Source organism: Cervus canadensis, chromosome 3 (assembly GCF_019320065.1).
Source record: "Cervus canadensis isolate Bull #8, Minnesota chromosome 3, ASM1932006v1, whole genome shotgun sequence".
NCBI classification, from domain to species: domain Eukaryota; kingdom Metazoa; phylum Chordata; class Mammalia; order Artiodactyla; family Cervidae; genus Cervus; species Cervus canadensis.
Genome location: NC_057388.1, coordinates 80768311 through 80792684, shown reverse-complemented (window position 1 = coordinate 80792684; position 24374 = coordinate 80768311). Strand labels below are relative to the sequence as shown.

General features: G+C 37.6%; 1 protein-coding gene across 3 annotated transcripts in view; it reads left to right on the top strand.

Moving 5' to 3' along the window:
* The window catches only part of TSPAN12 (tetraspanin 12), a 66864-nt gene that overhangs the window by 18008 nt on the left and 24482 nt on the right, over positions 1-24374 (top strand). For all 3 annotated transcript variants that reach the window (XM_043463560.1, XM_043463563.1, XM_043463562.1), the window contains one exon: positions 20475-20549. In XM_043463560.1, coding sequence (XP_043319495.1) covers positions 20475-20549 — 75 coding nt within the window. The remainder of the gene's footprint in view (positions 1-20474; positions 20550-24374) is intronic.

Here is a 24374-nt window from a genome sequence, read left to right as displayed (position 1 = left end):
CTGGAGAGACCCCATGGACTGGGGCCCGCTGGCTCCATTGACCCCAGTCCATGGTGTCACAAAGAGTCGGACATGACTGAGTGACTAAGCACCAAGCACCTTTACATAGGTTAATGAAAAGAAGTGAGCCTCAGTTTCCATAATATCAGTTTTTTTTTTTTTTAATTTGGGAAGAATTGGACTAAACTACTTCTTAAATTCCCTTTAGTACTTCATTTCTATGATTCCAAAATCTATTGATTAGATTTTTAGCTTAGAAATGAGCAAACCCTCCTTTAATATTAAACATTTGAGCCAATTAAAAATACGGTTTACAAATAGATTTTTGAAGCTCATTCAGTGTATAAAATACGTTAGTGGCACCAGATAGTTGAGACTGCTAACATGTAATTGCAGACATTTCAGACTCCTAAAAAAGCAATTTATTGAGTATATCCCTTTCTTTGCTATAGTTCTCAATGGTATCTGTGCACTCATTTATTATAGGGAACTTAAAAAAACATTTTTTTAATGGTGTGCTGAAATGCTGGATACCTAAACAGAAAAAAGCCCTGATTTGTAGCGTTTGAAGATTTCTGTGGTGTAAATACTCCCAGCATGGTCAGTTGCAGGTTACCAACACAGTGTCGCTGAATGCAGAGCTGGGGAGAGATGAGCACAAATTCTCATTCCCGAGCCATCTCCTGCACACCAGGGCTCGCCTGGCTTCCATCCCAAGCCCATTAAAACAGAATCTTAGCGTGAAGCTAAACTAAAGCTTTGCATTTCACAGGAACAACCTGTGTTAATGTATTACTTGGCTTCATGGATGATGACTCTTCGGGTCTCGTGACTGGAAAACAGAAAATGCTGCAGAAAATAAACCACCCTCAGAGAAGGGGGACATGCCCATTTCCTCACTTCTGTCCACTTTGGTATACAATGATCTTGATTATATTTTATTTGTAATATGTCATTTTTCTTCTTTCAGGGGAAAGGAGGTGGAAGGGTTTGGAATCTTATGTTGCAATTTAAGAAATTTGGATAATAATTTAAACCTAAACTAAAGGATTTACATTATATAAAACATAGTTTAAAGGATGGATAAGGTATTGAAACTTAAAATCTTAGAATCCTTCTCTAAAACCACAATCTTACAATGATGTCCCATGTATACAGTCAGTTTAGGTCTGGCTACTATTAATATGATTCTTCCTTCTCCCAACTTGTATGATTTGGATGATTCCTGGACTGTGGGATGGGGAGGGGTAGGATAACGTATTTCATAGAATCTCAAAGACTTTTAGGAACATATTTTGAAAACCATTTATGCATTCCTTTAGGTTATTTGAATGCAAGTAAAACAATTTGTCAAATAAGGTAGTTTGGGCTCTCCTTGAGGCAGGATGAATCATAGAGACTTGTGCATAGGAGCTAGTTTGTGATGCAGAAAGAACCTTATGATGCAAAGGTGGCGTGGAGGGCTGAGGTTCTAAGGGCCAGTAATTTGTTCATTCATTCATTCTTCAAACACTTGGATGATATAGGCACTACTAACCTTTGCCATCAGACCAGGTTATACACAGTGGATAGACAGTTTCACTGCTGTCTGAAGAGACCTCTAGTAAGATTTACTATGAGTACTGAGGCTAGAGAAGAGCTCCAAACTCAATCCCAAGGGGTCAGCTCATCCTTCAGGAGGATGACTGGAGTGGTTTGGTGATGCTGTAGCCCATCCCTGCCGCTTTTGCCTGGCTGTTGTTCAGTCGCTCAGTCGTGTCTGACTCTTTGCAGCCCCATGGACTGCAACACGCCAGGCTTCCATGTCCTTCACTATCTTCTGGAGAAGAAGATAGTGTCCATTGACATGACTCTATCATGTCCATTGAGTCGATGATGCTACCCAACCATCTCATCCTCTGTCGCCCCCATCTCCTCCTGCCCTCAGTCTTTCCCAGTATCAGGATCTTTTCCAATGAGTCGGCTCTTCTCACAGGTGGCCAAAGTATTGGAGCTTCAGCTTCAGCATCAGTTTTTCCAATGAATATTTAGGGTTGATTTCCTTTAGAATTGACAGGTTTGATCTCCTTGCTGCCCACGGGACTCTTCTCCAACACCACAGTTCAAAACTGGATGTACCCTTTTCCATAAAGCAGCCTTTGGTGCATCGCTGTTCCCCATGTCCATAGCTGCCGTCCGCTGTTGGTCATTTCTTCCCCTTGCCTATCTGTGGCAGTTTTTCCCCCATTCACACCAGGCTGCCTCTCTCCTCGTAGCAAGTTTCCTGTCTAGACCCAGCACAACCTATCCTTTGCTTGAAGAATGATCTGCAGTCTTAGGTCCCAGTTACCTGTCACTCGTAACTAATCTGCTTCTCAGTTGTTTTTTTTCCCCCCTTTGGCTTTCTTTCCACAGCCTGTTTCTCTAAACAGTTGCCAAGTCCCATGAGGTTCTAGTTCTACAACTTTCAGGTCCTGTGCCTTCTATTCTGTTCTCGTTTGGAATGCCCAGGATCAGGTTCTTCTGACTTCGTACTGAAATACTGCATAGCCCCCTAACTACACTTCCTGCCTCTGTTGTCTCTAACATACCCCAAGCCAGTGCTGCCAGGTTAATATAATGCTACAGTGATCACATTACTCCTGTTTTCCAAAACCTTGAAAGACTCTTGGTGGGGTAATGAAGTGTTTAGAGACACCTTAATCTTGCATCAAGCTCTTCTGCAATCAAACTTTCATCTGTCACTTCTAGCTTTCTTACTTCATTATTTTCTGGTCAAACTGGATTTTCTGACCCGTGAACGAACTTTTCTGGCTGTGTTCTTTCCTGCCTTTATTCTTGTTGTTCTCTTAGCTAGGGATTTCTTCTAATACTTCTGTTTCAGTACTAACAGCCTGTTACAGTTTGTCTGAAATAGTGCCTCCTGAAATTGTAATAATGATGAAGGTGATGATGATAATCAAAAGTAGTTAACCTTTCTCAGGCACTGACAAAATGTAAGGCTTACAGGCTGTAAGCCTATAAAGAGTTTCATATTAATTAAACAGTTTTGTCCTCTCCACGATTCTAATGAGATGTACTGTGCTTAGTCACTCAGTCATGTCTGACTCTTTTCGATCCCATGGACTGTAGCCCACCAGGCTCCTCTGTCCATGGGGATTCTCCAGGTAAGAATACTGGAGTGGGTTGCCATGCCCTCCTCCAGCGGGTCTTCCCAACCCAGGGATCAAACCCAGGTCTCCTGCACTGCAGATGGATTCTTTACCGTCTGAGCCTGAGATAGATACTATTATTATTTCCATATTGTAGGTGAGGGAATGAGGCACTGCTTGGTTTAATAATTTGCCTAGTTTGCATAGCTAATAAATGGAGTATATGGTATTCAGACCATCATGGTCTAGTTCTAACAACATGTTTGTAACACCTTCACTACACTGTTTCACTCTCTGTGTGTGTGTTAGTCCCTCAGTTGTGTCAGATTCTTTTCGAACCCTTGAACTGTAGCCTGCCAGGCTTCTCTGTCCATGGGATTCTCCAGGCAGAAATACTGGAGTGGGTTGCCATTTCCTTCTCCAGGGATTTTACTCTTTAATTGCTGCCTTTTCCTAAATGCTTCAGTATCTTAGTTTAATATGGATTATGTATCTTACATTGTATAAAATTTTTTTCTATAATCTTTCATTGTAAACTCAGCAATCATCTAAGATAGACAATTACAAATGAAGTTCAGAGAAGTTTATTAATATGTCCAAGGTCACTCAGCACTAGCAGGTAAAGCTTTGATTCAGACCTCCATGTATCTGACTGCCAAGTCCATTCTCTATGGGTTTTTACCAGTGTCTCCAACAGACATATTTCAACTTTTGAAGTTCAATGCTTTTCTTTTATTATAAATTCCCTTTTTCATAACCAGCCCAAATTATCAGACTACAAACAGCTTGATAATATGAACCATTCATCTTGCCTATTGCTTTAGTAATTTTTTTATGAACTCAAATAGTAACCAGAAAATTAGAACGGTGTGAGTAGAAGTGGTCAGCACATCAGATGAAGGATGGTGTCTGGAAGACAATGATGGGTGAGGTTTTCAGGCAGGAATTTGGCTGTTAGGTTCAGACAACAGTGGCTTGTTAAAGTGGGGCAGCCCTCATGCAGGTTATGATGGGTTATTAGGTCTTTGGCAAATATTTGCAAGGCAACTCTCATGGTTTCTTCCTTGGTGTCCTGTAGCTTTTTATACTAATTAAAAAAAAAAATTTGGAAGGTTCCTTAATTGTAATTGTAAATTTTAAGAAAGCCCAATGCATTCAATCCACCTTGTGCACTTCCTTGTATTCAAAATCATGCTTCACTTTTAAGACCTATAAACCAGCTTAGAGGAGGAAACATTTTTCTTTTTTTAAAGACAACTCGTATCTCTGAGAGCTGCCATATCTCTTGAATGATTACTAAAAAAAGAGCTGACAACTGGGTGATGGTGCTGCTTAAGCATAAGTCAAAGTCAGAATGCCATTATTCATCTGACTGGTCAAGAAAAAGTGAGGGAGGCTCAAAACCTAGCTTTACAACTCTCCTTCTCTCCTACCCCATTCCTACCCCCAACCCCCAAAGAAACAACTGCAGGCTAAGAGGCCATCTGTAGGAAAACATTTATGGAGAATCATAATCAAGAATTTGACGCTTCTACTGAATTATAGATGCAAATTGTTAAAACACCCTAATTTAAGTTTCCTGAACATTAATTAAATTTGGATTTCAACTAGACAACAAATAATATTTTCATATAAGTATTTCCCATGCAACATTTAAGATATACATCTACTAAAACATTATTTTCTTATCTGAAACTCAAATTTAAATGAGCATCTTGTATTTTTATTTCCTGAAGTTAGCAACCCTACTGTAACCAGATTTGTTCTTATAAATGTGAAACTGTCACAGATCAGAAACTTTGATGTATTTGTAGGAAGAGATTATGAGTAATTAAATCCTAATTATATTGGGAAGACAAGCCAAAATGACTAAGAAGATAAACTTGAATGTGCCATGACTTTCAAAGTAATTTCAGTAGCAGAACTTCCTTTCTCTTTAAAAGAGAAATCAAAGCTAAATGGAAATTGGTTTTAAGCTTTAGATGGGTACTTCCCAAGGCTTTTAGCTGTAGACTAAATGAAATTCATTTGTTATTGCAGTTCTACCTTGCTATTAACATAGGCATTAGGAAAGCGGTGCCAGCTCAGGGGAAATGTAAACAGGTTGAACAGACGTGTTTACAATATCGACAACAGCTGAATGTCACCATCAGGAGATCGTCATTTGTCAGAGTGTGATGTTAATATACACTCAACTGCCAGCAAATCACAACTTGTCAGGCCCTTGTCAGAAATTAAGTTGCGTGCACCTTACATGTGTAAGATCAGTACCTTATATATAAATGGAAAGGTTTTATTTATTTTTTTCACCCTTATTATCCCAGAGAATTTTCACATAGCTAGTGATTATGTGGAAGCACTTTTAAACTTTCTTAAAATATCCAGTGGTTGAACCAGATTTGAAATGATTCTCCTGATGGAAATCAAGTACATTTTTAATGGCCATGGAGAAATAAACCATCCTCAGTGTTCTGTTGTTTAAAATCATAATGCAAAACTGGAATATCTTTAAATTGGAGTTAATTTCCTACAGACTCAAAGTTCTTCTTTCAAGTAGTTACACAGTTAATAGTGATACAGCTACTGATAACCTATTAAGTTAAAATTAAGCTATTAAATTAAGTATCTTTATTATCTGCTAATAGTTTTGGTTGATAGTCTAGCACCTTTGTTTCTAAGTCAAGGTCCATCATATCATTGATTACATGTTCAGCATCTGCCCAGAGTTCACTCTGTTTTCTCAGAAAATACTTATAGCAACTTTATATGGTTAGATGTATTTTATAAATGAGGGAAAGTAAGATGCCCACAGATACACAGCTGCTAGTTGCTTTCATCAGCATTTAGATACAAATTACATTGAAAGTCTGTACATGTTTCACTCCACCACTCAATGACTAGAATACATTTAATTAATTGCTGGCAAAATTTCTATAAGACTTAAATATGCTTCATCTATAATTCCAATGTATTCAGTAGTCATTCAACTTTTAAAGGTATATAGTCTTTTGATGTCCTTATTACAAAAGGAATTCTAAAAACCCAACCTTAGTTCTCCCTTATCCTGTCCAAGAATCAGACCGCTTCTCTTTTCCTTTCTCGCCTTTTTTCTGCCCCTCTCTTTCCTTTTCCCCTCTGTAAACATATGTTGAGTACCCAGTCTGTGATAAACATGAGATACAGAGCTGAAATGGGAGACTGCAAAGAAAATAAAAAAACAAAATAGAGTATTAAAGTTATAAATAAATTAGTGTGGAAACCCTGAATAAGGAGCAGCTGGAGGTTTCCAGTAGATTTTGCAGGAGAGTCTTTGTTTGAGCTGGATGTTGAAAGTGTATAAGAGTTTTCTGGTGGAGGAGAGAAGTTACATTCAGAATGTGTGCAAAGATACAGAACCGTGTACATGTGTTCCCCATCCTGAACCTCCTCCCACATCGCTCCCCATCCCATCCCTCAGGGTCAGCTGATTCATGCCAGTGTATGGCAAAAACCACTACAGTATTGTAAAGTAATTAGCCTCCAATTAAATAAATTAATTAATTAAAAAAAGAAGAAAACAAACCACATTAAACAAGCATTTATTATTTTAAAAAAAATAGAACCATAAAAGAACATGACAAATTTAGGCAAAACTTAGAAATTTTTGTGGCTGTGGTGTCAGTGAAAAGCGACTGAAGTAGTCTGCAGACCATGAAGATCTTTGTAGGAGAGTCTGATGTTTTCCCTTGGACTATGGTTAATGAGTGTGTCTAGCATTTGATGAAATGATAACATTTAGGAGTGGAGGCTTTGGGAAGGCTGGTTAGTGGTTATACACAAGTAGGAGACCCGGGTTCCATCCCTGGGTCAGGAAGATCCCCTGGAGAAGGAAATGGCAACCCACTCCAATGTTCTTGCCTGGGAAATCCCATGGACAGAGGAGCCTGGCAGGCTGCAGTCCATGGGGTCACAAAAGAGTTGGATGTGACTGATCGACTGAGCACATAGCCCTAGTCCTTGGAAGCATGGTGGGGTCTGGACCAAGACTTTGGGGACTGGATGGAAGACAGCTGAATTCAGCATACCTTGCTGAGATAGTATTTTTGCACATGATAGTAATGTTTGTATTACTTGACATCAGGAAACAGGATATTATTCAGTATTTATGTGTTTCTCATCTAATAGAAACATAGCCCATTCAATATAGGCATTTTAATTTGACATGTTAACTAGAATTCTTTTAAAGTTGTAGTTTTAAAATTTAGTTGTTAAACTCACAAAAATTTCAGTCAGAGGAAACCAAAGATGATGTAGACATTTCTGCATCCAGAGGCTGAGTTTGCACATCTTGGTCTCTTTGCTGGCCGGATTGCCTCTAATTATACCCCAGGAAAGCACATAAGCAAATGTATTTGAAAGGTGTCGTGATATTCCTGGCCCTTAGTGGTGGGTCTTTGTGACAGGATCTGGAGTGTTCTTTGGACTTTTTGCTTACTTTAGGGTTTGAAGTATGAATGGCTCAAGGTTTTGTATTTCTGACTTTGGTATAATTTAGGTATACTCTGTCATAGTAAGCATTTTAAGTTTTGTTATATATTGTTTCTTCATATATACATTTGTGATAGCTTTGGCTAAATGTAAGCCATATAAATCTATACCCATTGATTTGGTGAATGTCCCCAGTCTGTGTGGAGTTCAGTGACAGATATTTCTCTGGCAACACAGGCTCTTGAAAGGGTGATTTCAGCAAATGCTACCTTGACGCTAATTCAGCAATTGTGTAGAGTTTTTGCTTTCACGTTTGCTATTGACTTCCTTTGGCCTAGGTGAAGCAGTAACTATTCATTTGAAATCATATCAGTGTCTAGAAGACTTAGGAAATAGAGTTAAATCAATAGTGAAGCAAATGACATAAAATATGAGAATTAAGAATTAATTGTTTAAACTATAGTGAGGAAAATAACTTTTAGAAAGACTTTCTGGAAAAATGAAGTTTATTATTTACTTGTATGCAATATCTGAAGAATGTGAATTTTTCTTTTCTTTTCTTTCTTTTTTTTTTCTTTTTGGCCATGCAACTAAGCAGGGGCTTAGTTTCCAGTAGGTGATGGTGGTTTAGTCACTTAGTTTCATCCGACTCTTTTGTGACCCCATGGATTGTAGCCCGTCAGGCTCTTCTGTCGATGGGATTTCCAAGGCAAAAATACTGGAGTGGGTTGCCATTTCCTTCTTTAGGGAATCTTCCCAACCCAGGGATCGAACCTGCGTCTCCTGCATTGGCAGGCGAATTCTTTACCGCTGAGCTACCAGGGAAGTTCCCTGACCATGTGTGGAACCCGTGCCCCCTGCAGTGGTAGCTTGGAGTCTTAACCACTGGGAATCACCGGGGAAGTGCCCATTTCCTCCTTTATTCAGATACAGGGTGATAACAGGCTCCGATGATGTGCTCAAACTAAGATGACTCTTCTCAGCTCACATGACAGAAACGCTAATTTTAGTTTGAGTATATTAGCACTGCAGTTGTATCACTTAGTATTCCTCTTAAGCAATATATTTGAATTACTCAGAAATAAGTGATTATCCCTGAATTTTCTTTAGATTACCATATTATTTCAGTTTTTCATGCTGTTGTTCAGTCGCTAAGTTGTGTCCGCCTCTTTGCAAGGCCATGGACTGCAGCACGCCAGGCTTCCCTGTAAAACTTTATAATTTGAAAGCTATGCATTTCCTCAATATGGTCACAGCTGTGAAGACATTTTAGAAACATCTTTTAGAATATTGGAATTTTATTAGATTATATATCCAATGTCAGAATTGCTTCTAATTAAGTAAAAATATGAATCTGTTCAGTGACTCTTCTAGGAAACAAGCATTTAAAATATAAATTTTCAAGTTTCTGTGAAGAGGTTACACAGCTGAGTTGAAGACAGAGACTGATAACTTTTAAGGAGACCATGAGGAGTTTTCCTTTTGTAATTAAAATACTTTAATTCTTAAAGCTCTTTTTTGTGTTGTTAAAATACTTTAAAAAAAAACACATCTATAAGGAAGGATAGATAGCCTCTTCTACTGGAAGTATTTAATAAAGCGACAAGAGGAAGAGTTTGAGCTGAGATCTTAGGGGGCACGCAGAATTCCAGTGAATCATGGGCAGAGGTGGGCGAAGGTTGATGGAAAGACCTTTGCTGGGGAAGCAAGGGACTTTGAGGAACTGAAAGGCTACTGGAGAGAGTAATTGTGATAAGATTCAGAAGCCCATGGAGTGCTTGGCAAAGGGCATGTGTAGGTCATTGGAGAGATGTGTGCCAGGCATGCAGGGCTAAGACTTGGCTGTGTGACTTAAGCCAGATTTTGGAGATGTCTTGAATATCCTGTGCATATACTCTGCAGTGTGAAGTTTTGGGAGCTGAAGAGTGATGTGATCTGTTCTAACTTTTGCCACATAACCCTGAAGCAATATCCCCTCTTACTTTCTTCTGGGCTCTTATCTCATTTACCTGGCAGAGGATCACTACCCAATCCTGCCACTCTGGCCTAAGCAGACTTCACATTTAGAGAAACTTTTTTTAATGATAGAAGAGAGAATGGAAGATGTACTTTTCTTCTACCAATGTGCCTTTACTAATGAAGGAATAAAGGTTTTCAGGTGGGGCAGTCTAGCTAAGGTTTTAGAAATTTTTCACAGATGTACATCAGACATAAAAATTGTATTACTCTGGATGTTTTGAGTTCAGGTTTAATAGAATTATAGTCATATCAAGCTAAAGTAGGCACCAGGAAACTGGGTGTGGGGCAAGGGTGCCCTCAGGGAGACCAGCCAGACAAGGGCTCTTGTGGAATGGTCAGAACAGTAGTTCTTTGGAATGCTGCCACAGTTTCCCAGGCTCAGGGGAAAAAACGTTCCATAAACAGTTGACTAGTAGCAGAGGATTGTTACAGAACTGCTTAACTTGTTTGAGAACAAAATTTTTAAGCACGTTAGAAGCACTTATCTAATGATAATAGATATGGGCCTTTCAAATTGTTATTAATCTGTCTATAAAAGCAGGTCTTCAAGGATCTCAACTTTTCCACATTCTTATAACTAAAATATTTGTTGTAACAAACATGCATTTAAAAAAATTCATCTGTAATTTGTGCAATTAAATTGTGTCTTCCACCCATTAGATTCTATTACTGATGTTTGGGCACTTTGGTGACAATTTTGTAATTATATCATTATTCACATATGACTTTCTTTCCCTGAACTTTAAGCGTGACTGTGGACAGGCTTGTGTTCTTACATTTTATTATTTTAAAAAAGAAAATACATATTTTTGGTTCAGGAAGAAAGTATTTTTACTCGAGTAGATTTATCAAAAAAAAAAAATGTACAAAGATAAGTTAAAATGTATATCTTGTCTGAAAATAAAGGTAAAGCAAAAGAATGTGATTTAGAATATAATTTTGCAAATATAGATCAATTCAAAAGTTGTTATAGATAGTAAAGTATAATTCTCTTTTTATCTAATAAGTCTCTTAAAATTTCCAGTTTCCTAGCCTGCTGTAACTGATGTTGTCCTAAAGACGCCTGTGGTAATGACTGCCGCCCCTCTGGTGTTTGCAAGGAATCTGGCCACATTTGGGTCTGACTGAGAGGCGCGATTTGGGTCGGATCGAGCCTAGTGTCCTTTGACTGTGTTGCTTAGGATACTTCCTCTGTACTTGCCTACCCAGGTTCTGGTGGTGGAGACCCCTGTCTCACATTTTGAGGAATAGCCCAGTAATACATAGAGACAGCCTCTTCTAAGATCAGTAACACCCTGTAAATCTTTTGCAATGGGGCCGAGCTTGTAGACGTTAGCTGACCTGGCTTACAAAGCAACAGAAACTATATATGTGGTGACCCGTCTAGCATGACCAGTTAGTTGCTTTATTGTCTCACCCTTAATGGTTTACCTGTCACGATATACATCACTGACCCTGAAAACCCATAGCCCTTGGCTGAGTCCCTCTGATCCTGGCATAACACATTTCTCTGTGTTTGAACTGTTCTCATAGTTTGAACTGCGTGTGAAGCAAACACCTACTAATCTGAACTTCACTAGCATCTCTGATAGAGAAACTAGCTCAACAATTACCAGTGTCAATAAGATGGAAAGGAGGGTAAATTAAGATACATTACTACAAAAAGTTTTCTATATTTTTACTCAAATGTAAACATGAACAAAGGACCACAGCTTACCAATCACTTTCTTGCTTTAGCTTGCTTTTCTGCATGGGCTCAAGAATAAGACTTTATTTCTTCAAAATCTGGTGTATGGTTCTAGCTTTTTCTTAACTAGATTGAACTGAACTCATTTATGATTCTTCAAAGAACGGAAATTTAATGTTGCCTTTTCTTGGAAATTTTTGTAAAGACACATGAAGCGTGGTGAATAATTGGCCTTCAGAAAGTACCAAGCCTATGTCTGCTATGACATCGTTTTGAGACTTGGCTAAAACAAAGGCTTTGTGTAGGGATGTGTTCTAAGCACAAGTGCTCTTGGACTGTTAGTAGTTTCATCCGGGTGGATTCTTAACAGAATGTCGGCCGTTCCATTATCTTGTACAAATATTTGGCAGTGGAATTCTCTTATTTACTAACTATAAGTAATATAATATTTTTAAACCTCCAATCACTGGGAAAGGAAAAATAAACAACTGACACAGAGATACTTAACACTGAAAGCTTGCAGAGTTTAGCATTTGACAGGGTAGAGACTGGAGTTTATCATTTATCATTTAGTGAATTCAGGCTTTCATCAAACTTTTTGTTTATTAAAAGTGTTGGTTACGTAGTATGTAAGTAGGAGTCAAAAGGCACCATGTTTTTAAAATATTCAAATGTCTGGTCAAGTATGTTATATTTTGAAATAGTTTTTATTTGCAGAGAGGTGAGTCTCAGGTTGTATTCATTTTCCAAGATAAGCAAATCTGACTTTGGTGGTTTTAAATTGTGTTGAATGTTACTTAAGAAGAAAACCTGAGTCTTTACTTATAAATTAAGAGACTAGCAGATTAAAGTAACTTTTACAATGTTTATAATTTTTACTTTTCGCTCAGTGAAATATATCCTCACTGAGGAGGTTCTGTGATATGTAGTTGATATCTGCTTGCTGGCACAGAAAAACTTACAAGAAAGACATACAGTTTTGCTTTAATGTAAAAATTCTCTTCCAGAAAAACAGTTTGGAAAATAACTACTTTGCCTATTTATGGTAGGGCTTCCAAGGTGGCATTAGTGGTAAAGAATCTGCCTGCCAGTGCTGGGGATGCAAGAGACACAGTTTCACTTCCTAGGTGGGGAAGATCCTCTGGAGTAGGAAATGGTATTCTTATTGAGTAGGCTCCAGTATTCTTGACTGGAAAATTCTGTGGACACAAGAGCCTGGTGGGCCACAGTCTATGGGGTTGCAAATAGTCGGACATGACTGAGTGCACACACACACATGCACACACTGTTTTGGTACATTGCATATAGGATTCTTTGATTCCTTTAGATAGTATATATCTCAGAGTCCTCTGTCCATAAAACTGGATAAGATGAGGCCAAGTTTTATATTAATAGAACATATTTCTTATAAAAAGTCTCTTCGTAATTCAGCGTATCTTTTCCTATATTTCTCAACTGCTTATAAAGTTTAATATCCTCAATAAATATTAGCACTCAATAAATTGATTGGCTTTGTTAAGGCAGATTGCTTTCTTGTTTTCATTAAATTGATCGAAGTTAGAAATGAAAAAATTTAAATGAATCTGTTTTCTTCAAAGTAAAAAGTATTTGAAATATTTTATATAAAAGCTTACTTTTGTGTTCTTTTCTTAGAAATTTTATTAAATCAATTAATAACAGTAAATAAGTAATGCTTATTTCATTTATTAGTGTTTTTGTGAAAGTTCAGTGAATGAACTGTTAAGCACTCATTGGCCATATGGCATTATATTTCATTATAAAAATTGCAAAATGTGAAAAAGAACAAAAATTAATTTTACTGTTAATTTAAAAAAAGCTGATCTGACTGACTTAATGCAAGTTCAAAACATGAAAAGAGGAGGTGGAATTTTTGATGTAACTTGTCCAGGAACTTGACATAGCAGTTAAGGCAGCATTTGTGCCTTTAACTAGTCATTATTAGGTGGAGGGAAAAAGGAATGTTTTTGCTGTCCTTAAAATTTTGATATTCTTGGTAGTCTTTTTTTCCCTACTGGAAAAGTTCAAAGATGAGAATAAGGTGTTTTAGTTCAAAGACAAGAAAGCTCTTGTAAATACCGATGTGAACATGTACTTGTATGGGTGTCTGTTCAGTAGTTGGGATCTATAGGTGATGGGTTGTAAGGTATTGTTAACATCACCATCAACATGCCTGATATAACATGTACTATTTGCCAACCACTATTGTATGTGCTTTACATCTATCAGCTCACTGAATTCTCTCAACTATACTATAAGGTTGCCATTGTTGTTGTCTCCTTTTTATATATGGGGACACAGAAACACAGAAAAGTTAAGTGATGTGCCCAACTATTAAGGGGTCAAGTTGGTGTCTGAATTCGGGGTGCTTGGCTGCAGTAACTGTGCTATTAGCACTCTGTCTGTTGTCTCTCAGTGAATCTAGTTCCATTCTCTCTTTCAAAGATACAGCTAATCATATTTTTGCAATATTTATTGAAGAATAACATATAATGGACATACATCCTCAGCATAATAAACACACATACATTTGTATATATGCATATATATGTATAAGAATACTTGATTTTTACTTTCTTTTATATACTTTTAATTATATATATTTATAGTACTTGATTATATGTACAAACATAGATGTTTCTTGAGCAAATAAACTAAATCCAAGCCTCTCTCATGGAACAAAATTGCCCCTGACTTAGAGTTCTAAGCTTCAAAATGTTGTGACTAAAGTGAATTCTCCAAGTTAGAAAATAATCCCTCTCACACTGATTTAAATAGACTGTATGTGGGGTTTTAATAAGCAGTATCACAGGAGAGATTCAAATTTCCAAATAGGGTCTAGTGAAAGAGACGTCTGGGAGGTTGTAAATCACATTTGTGTGCATGCATGCTAAGTCATTTCAGTAGTGTCCGACTCTGTGACACTGTGGACGGTAGCCTGCCAGGCCCCTCTGTCCATGGAATTTCATAGGCAAGAATACTAGAGTGGGTTGCCATGCCCTCCTTCAGGGGATCTTCCCGGCCCAGGGATGGAACCTGCATCTCTTATGTCTCCTGCATTGGCAGATGGGTTCTTTACCACTGGTACCACCTGGGAAGCCCAAATCACATTTAAATATACACCTTTTGTATTTTGTATAGCATTCCTATTTTCAGTTAGTGAAGATACATTTAGTAAAAGGTGTTTCATCACCTGAGCATAAGTTTCTGTCATTCATCCCCTTTTCTCCCAATAACCATGAAGTATAATTGAGCTACTTAAAATTTTCAGCCTTTTTGAATAACCTTTTCTGTACAAAACATATGAAATCCTCCAGCTACCAGACTTTTAATCTTGATCGCCAAGTTGTCAGGGGCAGGGCTATTGTTTAATTTTCTTTTTACTTTTATCAGAATGCTTCATACCCAAAATGTAAATTTAATTCTAAAATGCTTCTTATGAAAAATAGTCCTCCACCTTTATCATTTTACACTCCAAAGAAAGAAGCAACCACTTTCAATTTTTGTTTTAGCAGATTCCCTTGAAATTTTCATCCATGTCTTTACATCACATTTTAATGAAACTGTTCTCATTCTTCTAGTTTTAAGGTCTATCCACTGACATCTATGGAATAGGAGAAACTGGTATCCTTTCCTGCCCCTCAGCAAACCCCATCCCCCACCACGCTTACTTCCTGTCTCACCTCCACACAGATGTATCATTTTGGTTAGAACAGTGTTTGCATGATCATGACTATGTAAATATTATTCACAGTTGGGCAAGGTAAATTACTGGGTTTACCTTTTCTTTCTGGAATAATCCTTTGGATTTTGGGGGGGGATTAATAACTCTCTTTGTTTTTCATGTATTAATATTTCTGTCTAAATTAACTCTAAACTTCCTCTGGTGCATGTTTTCTCCTTGTATGGTAAAATATTTGGGGTATTCTATCGATGATTATTTTTAAAATAACCATCTCAGCGTGTCCTGGGCCCAGTCTAGACTGTGGAAGCCATTGCCGTCATGGGATGCCCCTTGACCACCATTCTGAGGTTTCCTTTGCCTCGCGTTTGTTTTAGATCCCTTGTTTCCTGGAATCCAAGTCATTGTCCTACTCTGTTTAGTCTCTCGTTTTAGGGAGCATACCTTCCAGTAGTTTCCTGAAAAAACACACACAGGAAATACATTTTTTTAAAAAACTGCCTGCCTAAAAAGTGGCTTTATATACCCTTACATGTTCTTTAAAAAAAAAAAAAAAATTTTTTTTGTTGGAGTATAGTTGATTTACAATGTTGTGTTAGTTTCAGGTGCACAACAAAGTGTGATTCAGTTATACATACACATATACTCATTCTTCTTTAGATCTTTTCTCATATTGGTTATCACAGAATATTGAGTAGAGTTCCCTGTGCAGTAGGTCCTTGTTGGTTATCTATCGTGTATATAGTAGTATGTGTGTATTAATCTCAAGCTCCTGGTTTATCCTTCCTCCCCATGTTTTCCCTTTGGTAAAACATAACTCTGTTTTTGATATCTGTAGGTCTGTTTTTGTTTAGTAAATAACTTCACTTGTATCATTTTTAAAAATTAGATTCCGCATATGAATAATAACATATATGTCTTTCTCTGTCTGACTTACTTCACTTAGTACAATAATCTCCATGTCCATCCCTGTTGCTACCCTTACATGTTAATTCTGACGGCTATAGAATTATAGGTTGGAAATAATTTTTCCCTCTGAATTTTGAAGACAGTCTTCTGCTGCCTCGAGCTTCCAGTATTTTATTGAGAAGTCCAATGCTATTTTGGTTTTGAACTTTTGTGGGAAAAATATTTAAGTTTGAACTATTCTGTTTCTAGTATTCTCCTTTATCCTCGACTATACTGCGTGTCCCCAGTTTTGAGACTCTGTTTTACTGTTTCCACAGAATAACACCCCATCCCTTAACTTCTGTACTGGTAGGGGTGGGTAGTCACTCAGCTACATAGTAGAGAAGGGGACCAGAGGTCTCTAATTTCTTCCTAAACAATTTTTCAACACATCATCCTCTTTTTAGCTCTACTTTCATCCACTTCCACAAGTGGAAGCTCATACCAGGGCTGCCAGTACCTGAGCATCTGGGGGGCTCTGTATATGAATCAGGTTATTCCCAGCTTTCTCCACTGCTGAGAAACTTGCTATTCATCTGTTTGCTTTGTACCTTCCAAAATATACTTGCTATTGTCTTCTCTTCCTTTACCTCTGGGTTTAGGTCTTTTAAAAATATCCCTTTACTGTTGTTGTACTGAAGTTTCAAGAGGGAAAAGGGATAAAGGCATGTACTTAACCTACTTTCTTTAGGGGGAAATTCTGGGGAGTAGGGGAAGTGTCAGGGAACCAGCTTATTTTTATAAATAAATATTTGTTTAAGAAAAGACCTCCTTGAGATTTTGCTCTCTTGTCTGTACACATATAATAAGATGAAATAATCTTTAACAAGGGAAATGAATCCCCTTTATTTCTCTTGGAGGATGTGTTTATTTACAAGTCATGAAGGGTTAATAGGAAGGCAGGATTCCATGCCTTTACCTTCCTCCTCAAATACATCCAGGGGACAAAGGGACTGGTAAACTGTGCCATTCTTGCCCTTCTGTGGCCAACCTTTGTTTAAAATAACAGAAGAATTGATTTCAGTATTTTGAAAAAAGAAGTCAAGTTCCCCACCCTCCACACCCTTCCTTCTTTAGTTTCCTAATAAAGATGTTTTGTAAAATACCAGTTATATTCTCAGTGGACAGGGATTTTTGCTAAAGATTTCACCAAATAACTTGGGGGATTAGCTGTTCGCTAGTGGAAGTGGCTGGTTGTCTTTAGGATGAAATGAGCAGTTTTATTTGCTGTCATCCTCCAATCATAGTTACATCTATTAAAGAAATATTCATGGAGTATGTGTTCTGTGCCAGGCAGTGTGTTAAGTATATAAAACATAATGGTACTTCTTGTACTCCTGGAGTTTATTTTCTAATAGATACCAGGATATGGTTAATAACAGCTACCCTTTAGGTAATGATTCCTATGGGACAGTTCTTTACCTGGCCAAATCCTCAGTGCAGCACTGCAAGGTAATTTTAATATTCTTATTTTCCAGATGAGGAAATTGAGGCTTAGTGGTTTGCCCAAGGTCATCCAACTGGTATGTAAACGAGCCAGAATCTGAAGCCAGGTCTATTTTATCTCAAAGCTCATGTTCTTACATTTGTATAGTTGAAAAAAGTCAATAAAGCAATTTCACCTACAGTGTTTTACCTAAGCTTCTATTATCTAACCCAGTTGAGGATGCTCATTTTTTAACTGAAAGGTAGTTAGTCTCAGCTTGAGAGATTTAGTGAAAAAAAAATCATTAATTAATTGCGTAATTTTGAAGGTGTATCTTATTATCAGCTTGCTTTATTTGATGCAGTTTTTTCATGAACATACGTTTAGGTATAAAACTTATTCATAGAACACAATTTTAGCTTACAGTAGAACTTAGCTCTTTTAAGAAAGTCATATCAAATCATTTTTAAAGCAAATAAAATAGTTTGTTAATGCAAATAATTGTATTCTAAGTCCCCTGTATAAATACACTTTCTCAGACTTTATTTATTTAAAATATTCAGTTGATAGACGCTCAGGAAAGATGAGGAGAGTTTGCATATGGTTCCTTTTCTTTAACTATGTAAATTGTTTAAAGGCGTACTGAACTATCATAGGATAATCCTCCAGAAAGACATGTAGTAAAACAGAGAGGCAATATTTAGAATAGAAATGTGTAAGCAGAAGTCAAGGGGAGTCAAATGTTGACAAGAAACTCAGAGCTTAAATTAGCCAGAGAAATTCAAGGAAATCTGAAAAAAATTTTTTTTTTTTCAGTTAGTAAGCTGATCATTATTCGCACCGACATTTATTAAATACCTGCAGTGTGACAGGTGCTCCTTAGGCACTGAGGATAAAATAATGTTTATGAACAAGATCCCTGCCAGCCAGAACTGATGATCTGGCAGGTTAGTGAGCACAGTGACTTGTGGGTGAGGCAGCCAACTGGTTTAAAAGCTGAAGCCGCTGAGAGCTGATGTACAGGAGCTCTGCTACACAAGGGGGAGGAGAAACGTAAAATGATAAAGAACAAGAGGTGAAATACTGGAAAACAATGATGAGGAAGAAGCTGCAGCACACTGCAGGGAATTAACGGCAAATCCAGGAGGAAAGGACAGGTCCATATGGGATTGTATTTCAAAAACTACTTCAGAATAGCATTTGTATAATGCTTTACAAACTCAAAATTTTAAATTTTCCAAACCACTTTCCCATGTGTCAAGTCAGATCATAACAGTGAAGAAGACTTTCTTTCTATCTTCATCAGACAGATGAGCAGACTGAACTCAGGGCAGTTTAATGATTTTCCAGAGATCAGAGTGTTTCAGAGCTGAGTTTGAACTGCTATCGGCTGACTCCAAATTCAGAGCTTTTCTAGGACAGCATTTGTGGAGGACGAGGGGAAGAGTTGCTCTGCAAATGCGATTGTGTGCTTATCGCTTAGTCGTGTCCAGCTCTTTGTGACACCATGGACTATAGTTCTCCAGACTCCTCTGTCCATGGGGATTTTCCAGGCAAAAATAATGGCGTCGATTGCCATGCCCTTCTCCAGGGGATCCTCTCGACCCAGGGATTGAACCCAGATGTCCCACATCACAGGCAGATTCTTTACTGTCTGAGCCACCAAGGAAGCAAGTGTGATTGGTACAGGTCATCTCAGCACACCATGTGTGTAGGGGAGAGTAAGGGCTTGAGAGACACATGCTGACATCATTAGGAGAGATCCACTAATGTTTCAATGATGTTGAGGACAACAGACGGTTTTGTAGTGAAATGTGATACGTATGTACACTTCCTACCATAACAAAGCTCAGTGGGAGCTGTTGCTGAATTCTTTGCTGGTTTTGTTCTGTGTAAACTATGGATTAACACCAGGTTTTATAAATGCTGCTCTTAGATCCAGCCCTTAAACTAAAAGTGACTGAGTGATTCTCTGTGCAGTGATCAATATGAGGATGACTTTATCTCATCCTAACCCTAACTGGAAGTCAGTTTTGGACAAAACTTAGGCTGGAGATCTGAGAAAGCAAAAGTATATCATAGTGTAATTTTTTTTCTTTTTTCTGGAGTCTCACTTTCTCCTAGGGTCTTATCAAAGATAAGAACATTTACCTAGCATATAGTTATTGGACATTTGTTGTTTTTTTTTTTTGTAATATAAAGTGCAGATATGGTATTGTTCATGTCTAGACATTTCTTAAGTATTAAGGTGAATTTGGAGAAAAACTGACTTGGAGTACTGTGTTCACAAATTTTCTTCTGATTACTTTAAGGCTAAAATCTTCAAAGTAAGCCAGCACTTGGAAATGAGATCTGAGTAGATTGAAACTGACCAGAAATACTACATAGGGTGAAAATAAAAGGGCTTATAAAATGGAATCTCTTTAAGAAAATATTACTTTATCTTTTGTATAGCAATGGTCCGCAACCTTTTTGGCACCAGAGAAGACAAATTTTCCATGGCTGGCCTGGCTTCTCTGCTTGCAGAGCCCAAACTCTAGGCGCATGAGCTTCTCTAGTTGCAGTACATGGGCTCAGTAGTTGTGGCTTGCTGGCTGTAGGGTTTGTGGGCTCAGCAGTTGTGGCTCGCAGACTTTGGAGCTTGAACTCAGTAGTTGGGGCACACGGGCTTAGGTGCTCCACGGCATGTGGAATCTTCCCAGACCAGGGATTGAACCCATGTTCCCTGCAGTGGTCTAGGTCTCTAAAATTTATTATGCACATTCTCGAGCAAGTCATATTGTATACTTTTCTCATTAATTTCTTCATTTGTAAAATAAGGTAGTGTTATCTGTTGAGAGATAATTATAAAAGCATTTGATAAATGGAACACTATCCAAATGACCCACTTAGGTAAGTATTGAATGTTGCCTGCCGATGCCTCAAAATTTGCTGAAATTTTCCCCATCTGCTCCCAAGGGAGGGAGCTTCTTGAATACATGCCTCTGCTTTCTTGTCCTTTGGGTGAGCAACACTGAATAATACTTAGCTTGTCTCTGATGACCGTATTTTACTTTGATTCTATCCTAACAGCATTCATTTTCTGTTCTCCTACAGTATTTTGGAAGTTTACTTGTCATTTTCTGTGTAGAACTGGCTTGTGGTGTTTGGACATATGAACAAGAAATAATGGTGAGTTCAAAATGGAATATAACCATAATCTGAAACAGAATTCATTCAGCCTTTTAAATCCGATACTCTGGAGTTGTTAGGCACATGATTATTAATTTGAATGTTTATGCTTTCTGTCACAATGCATACTCCCAATACTTCTAAAATGTAGTGTTTTTCTCCTGTGTCTACATCATAGTTCCAAAGTATAATTTGTAATATTTCATTTCCTCTACTCCAATACATGTCTTTAATTCCACAGATTGCTTAAACATGGATCTAATAAACCAAAAATAATATATGTTCTCGAATAATTTTATGAACTTCTGAGTGAATAATATGAAATGTTCACATTTGCAACAGGACTTGAGAAGTCTTGAAAATATACTTGAAAACCTTATAAAATGCTGCCTTCAGCTGTAGGCTGATGTCTAGGAAACATGCCCTCTTGTTTACAGCAAGCTGAAGTGTCTTCTGCCAAATTAAGAAGTGTGTGTTAGAATGAATGAGAATGAGAGTTTGTTAACCTTAAGGTTTTACAAGCCATGTTTGGTTTACCACTCACACCTTCACTCCCCTGGGCATTATTACTTCTTTATTCTTTGCTCACTCCATTGGAAAAATTGGTGCATTGATTATCAGTGAGGTTGAGCACCTTTGCATGTCTGTGAAGGCTGGCTACTCTGAGCCTCATAGAAGAATTCTATTTGAGGAAGATGATGTTTTTTCCAACATGTAGTCTTGAGTTGTGTACAGCAGGAGTCCATCAGAGTGATTCATTAAAAGGCACAGTATAAGGCTCTAGGCCAGACCTGCTAAATTGGAATAGAGGGAAATGCCGGGACTGAGTATTTGTATTTGTGGCAAGTTCTCCAGATTAGTCTTCAACATTTCAAAACTTAACAACACTCTTCTTTTTTTCAATAAAGAAGGTTTTTTGTTTGTTTGATTGATTTTTTACTATGTATTTATTTGTCTGCATGGCATATGAGATCTTAGTTCCTTGACCAGGGATCAAACCCTTGCCCACTGCAGTGGAAGCATGGAGTCTTAACCTCTAGATCACCAGGGAAGCCCCCAAGAGCTCTTAAGAAGAGGAGATTCTTTTGCACCTGTTTCTGAGAGGCATTTTGGGAGCCGTGTAAGAAAATTGAAGACATTTCTGGTACTGATACAGTTTTTAAAGATTCTATGTTGAATCTGCTACTATACTGTGACTCTGTTTCAATACTAAGTGATAATTATAGGCTAGTGGCTACCCTACATACTTCAGCTTACATGTAGACTACCCTTTGACACTGCCACACCCCTGAACCCCTCTGAAAACATTCATGCTTTCAATATGTGACAACTCTCAGGAAGAAGAGGGAATTTATGGTTATTTTCTTCTGTGTTAAAAATCGAAAAGTCAGGGCAGGTTCTAGCTAGTTTAATATAAAGTTAAGCACTATCTTCAAAACAAAATGTCCCATTAAAATAGAAAGGCTCTTGCTGGTTTGAGAATCATATTTTCACACTGTCCCTAGAAACTTGGTATGTTAAGAAAGTGAAGTAGTAATTGGGCCCAGGGACTCAGTTTTGGTGTCATTAATTGTTTCTGATTTCAAAAAACACATGGATCTCCTTAACATTCAAGAATAGATAGTAAATTGTATAATTCTCATAAATTATACAGTAATTATACAGTAAATTGGTGCTGGGAAAGATTGAAGGCAGGAAGAGAAGGGGAAGACAGAGGATGACATGGTTGGATGGCATTACCAACTCGATGGTCATGAGTTTGAGCAAACTCCAGGAGTTGGTGACTGACAGGGAAGCCTGTCCATGGGGTTGCAAAGAGTTGGACACGACTGAGTGACTGAACTGAACTATATAATTCTTGATGGCCTCATCTCAACTTTTGTGTTCTTTTTTGGTAATTAAGAGGTTTTTCAAAATGAGTTTACTTTCTAGTGGATTTTAAAAAAGGTTTGTATAGTGTATATGTCATATTAATATTTGATTAATTTCCTAAGTTATAACAAGTTTGAAATGAATTAATTTAAGTATTTTAAAGGAAATCTTTGGACTCTAATGTAATTCTAAGGAACTTGAGGAGACAGAAAGGAATGTATGTATTTTTTTTTGGAATGTATGTATTTTAAGTACTTTCTTCTATTCTACGAAGGGGTGATGGGCAAATATTTTCTTAGTATCACAATGGTGCTACATGGGTGTACACTGCTGTGCCAGCTGAAGTATACATCACTGTTTTGCTTGTGTAAATCTCCGCTCCCCCCATTAAGTCACCAGGATAAAATAAGGGCTGTTTAAAAGAGAAATGTGGAAAGTAGTCCTTTAAGGAAAAAAGTTTGTCAGAATTTTTTTTATTGCTTTTGCGCTAATAGCAGTGTGAATGAAAAGTGCCATTAAGGTTTATTAGCTGCCAAATTTTGCAGAACCCAGCCTTTACATAGAATGGGCTTTGTGCTCGTAGCTGTTCCATGCTCAATATACATGTGTACCTTCATGGCAGATCACTTGTATTTTGTGCCAAAGATTGACGGAGAGAAGGGGGACAGAGGATGACATGGTTGGATGGCACCTCCATGAGTTTGAGCAAACTGGAGTTTGACTGACAGGGAAGCCTGCCATGGGGTTGCAAAGAGTTGGACACGACTGAGTGACTGAACTGAACTATATAATTCTTGATGGCCTCATCTCAACTTTTGTGTTCTTTTTTGGTAATTAAGAGGTTTTTCAAAATGAGTTTACTTTCTAGTGGATTTTAAAAAAGGTTTGTATAGTGTATATGTCATATTAATATTTGATTAATTTCCTAAGTTATAACAAGTTTGAAATGAATTAATTTAAGTATTTTAAAGGAAATCTTTGGACTCTAATGTAATTCTAAGGAACTTGAGGAGACAGAAAGGAATGTATGTATTTTTTTTGGAATGTATGTGTTTTAAGTACTTTCTTCTATTCTACGAAGGGGTGATGGGCAAATATTTTCTTAGTATCACAATGGTGCTACATGGGTGTACACTGCTGTGCCAGCTGAAGTATACATCACTGTTTTGCTTGTGTAAATCTCCGCTCCCCCCATTAAGTCACCAGGATAAAATAAGGGCTGTTTAAAAGAGAAATGTGGAAAGTAATCCTTTAAGGAAAAAAGTTTGTCAGAATTTTTTTTATTGCTTTTGCGCTAATAGCAGTGTGAATGAAAAGTGCCATTAAGGTTTATTAGCTGCCAAATTTTGCAGAACCCAGCCTTTACATAGAATGGGCTTTGTGCTCGTAGCTGTTCCATGCAAGAAGCCAATATACATGTGTGTTTTCCTTCATGGCCAGATCACTGTATTTTGTGCCAGAACCTCAATGACCTCCTCTGTTTCTTGCTATATTTAGTCTCAGATGGATTGTGGTCACAAGAGGGAAATGACTTATATTTATTTTGGAAAATAAATTAAAAATAAGACTGTTCTAATAACCAGATCTAATAACCAAAAAGGTCCTGTTGCTGGGAAAGATTGAGGGCGAGAGGAGAAGGGGGGCAATAGAGGATGAGATGGTTGATGGCATCATCGACGCAATGAACATGAGTTTGAGCAAACTCTGGGAGGTAATGAAGGACAGGGAAGCCTGGTGTGCTGCAGTCCATGGGGTTGCAAAGAGTCAGACACAACTTAGTGATGAACAACAACAATAACCAAATCAAGATATTTGGCATCAGACAGCCTATTTCCCCATTATTTCTGTTTTTTATACATATTCACCTCCCATTCATCATTCCTTCTCTAGATAAAATCTGTCAATAATATTAACTGCTTCAGATTATACATTTCTAGAGAATTTATTTCACTT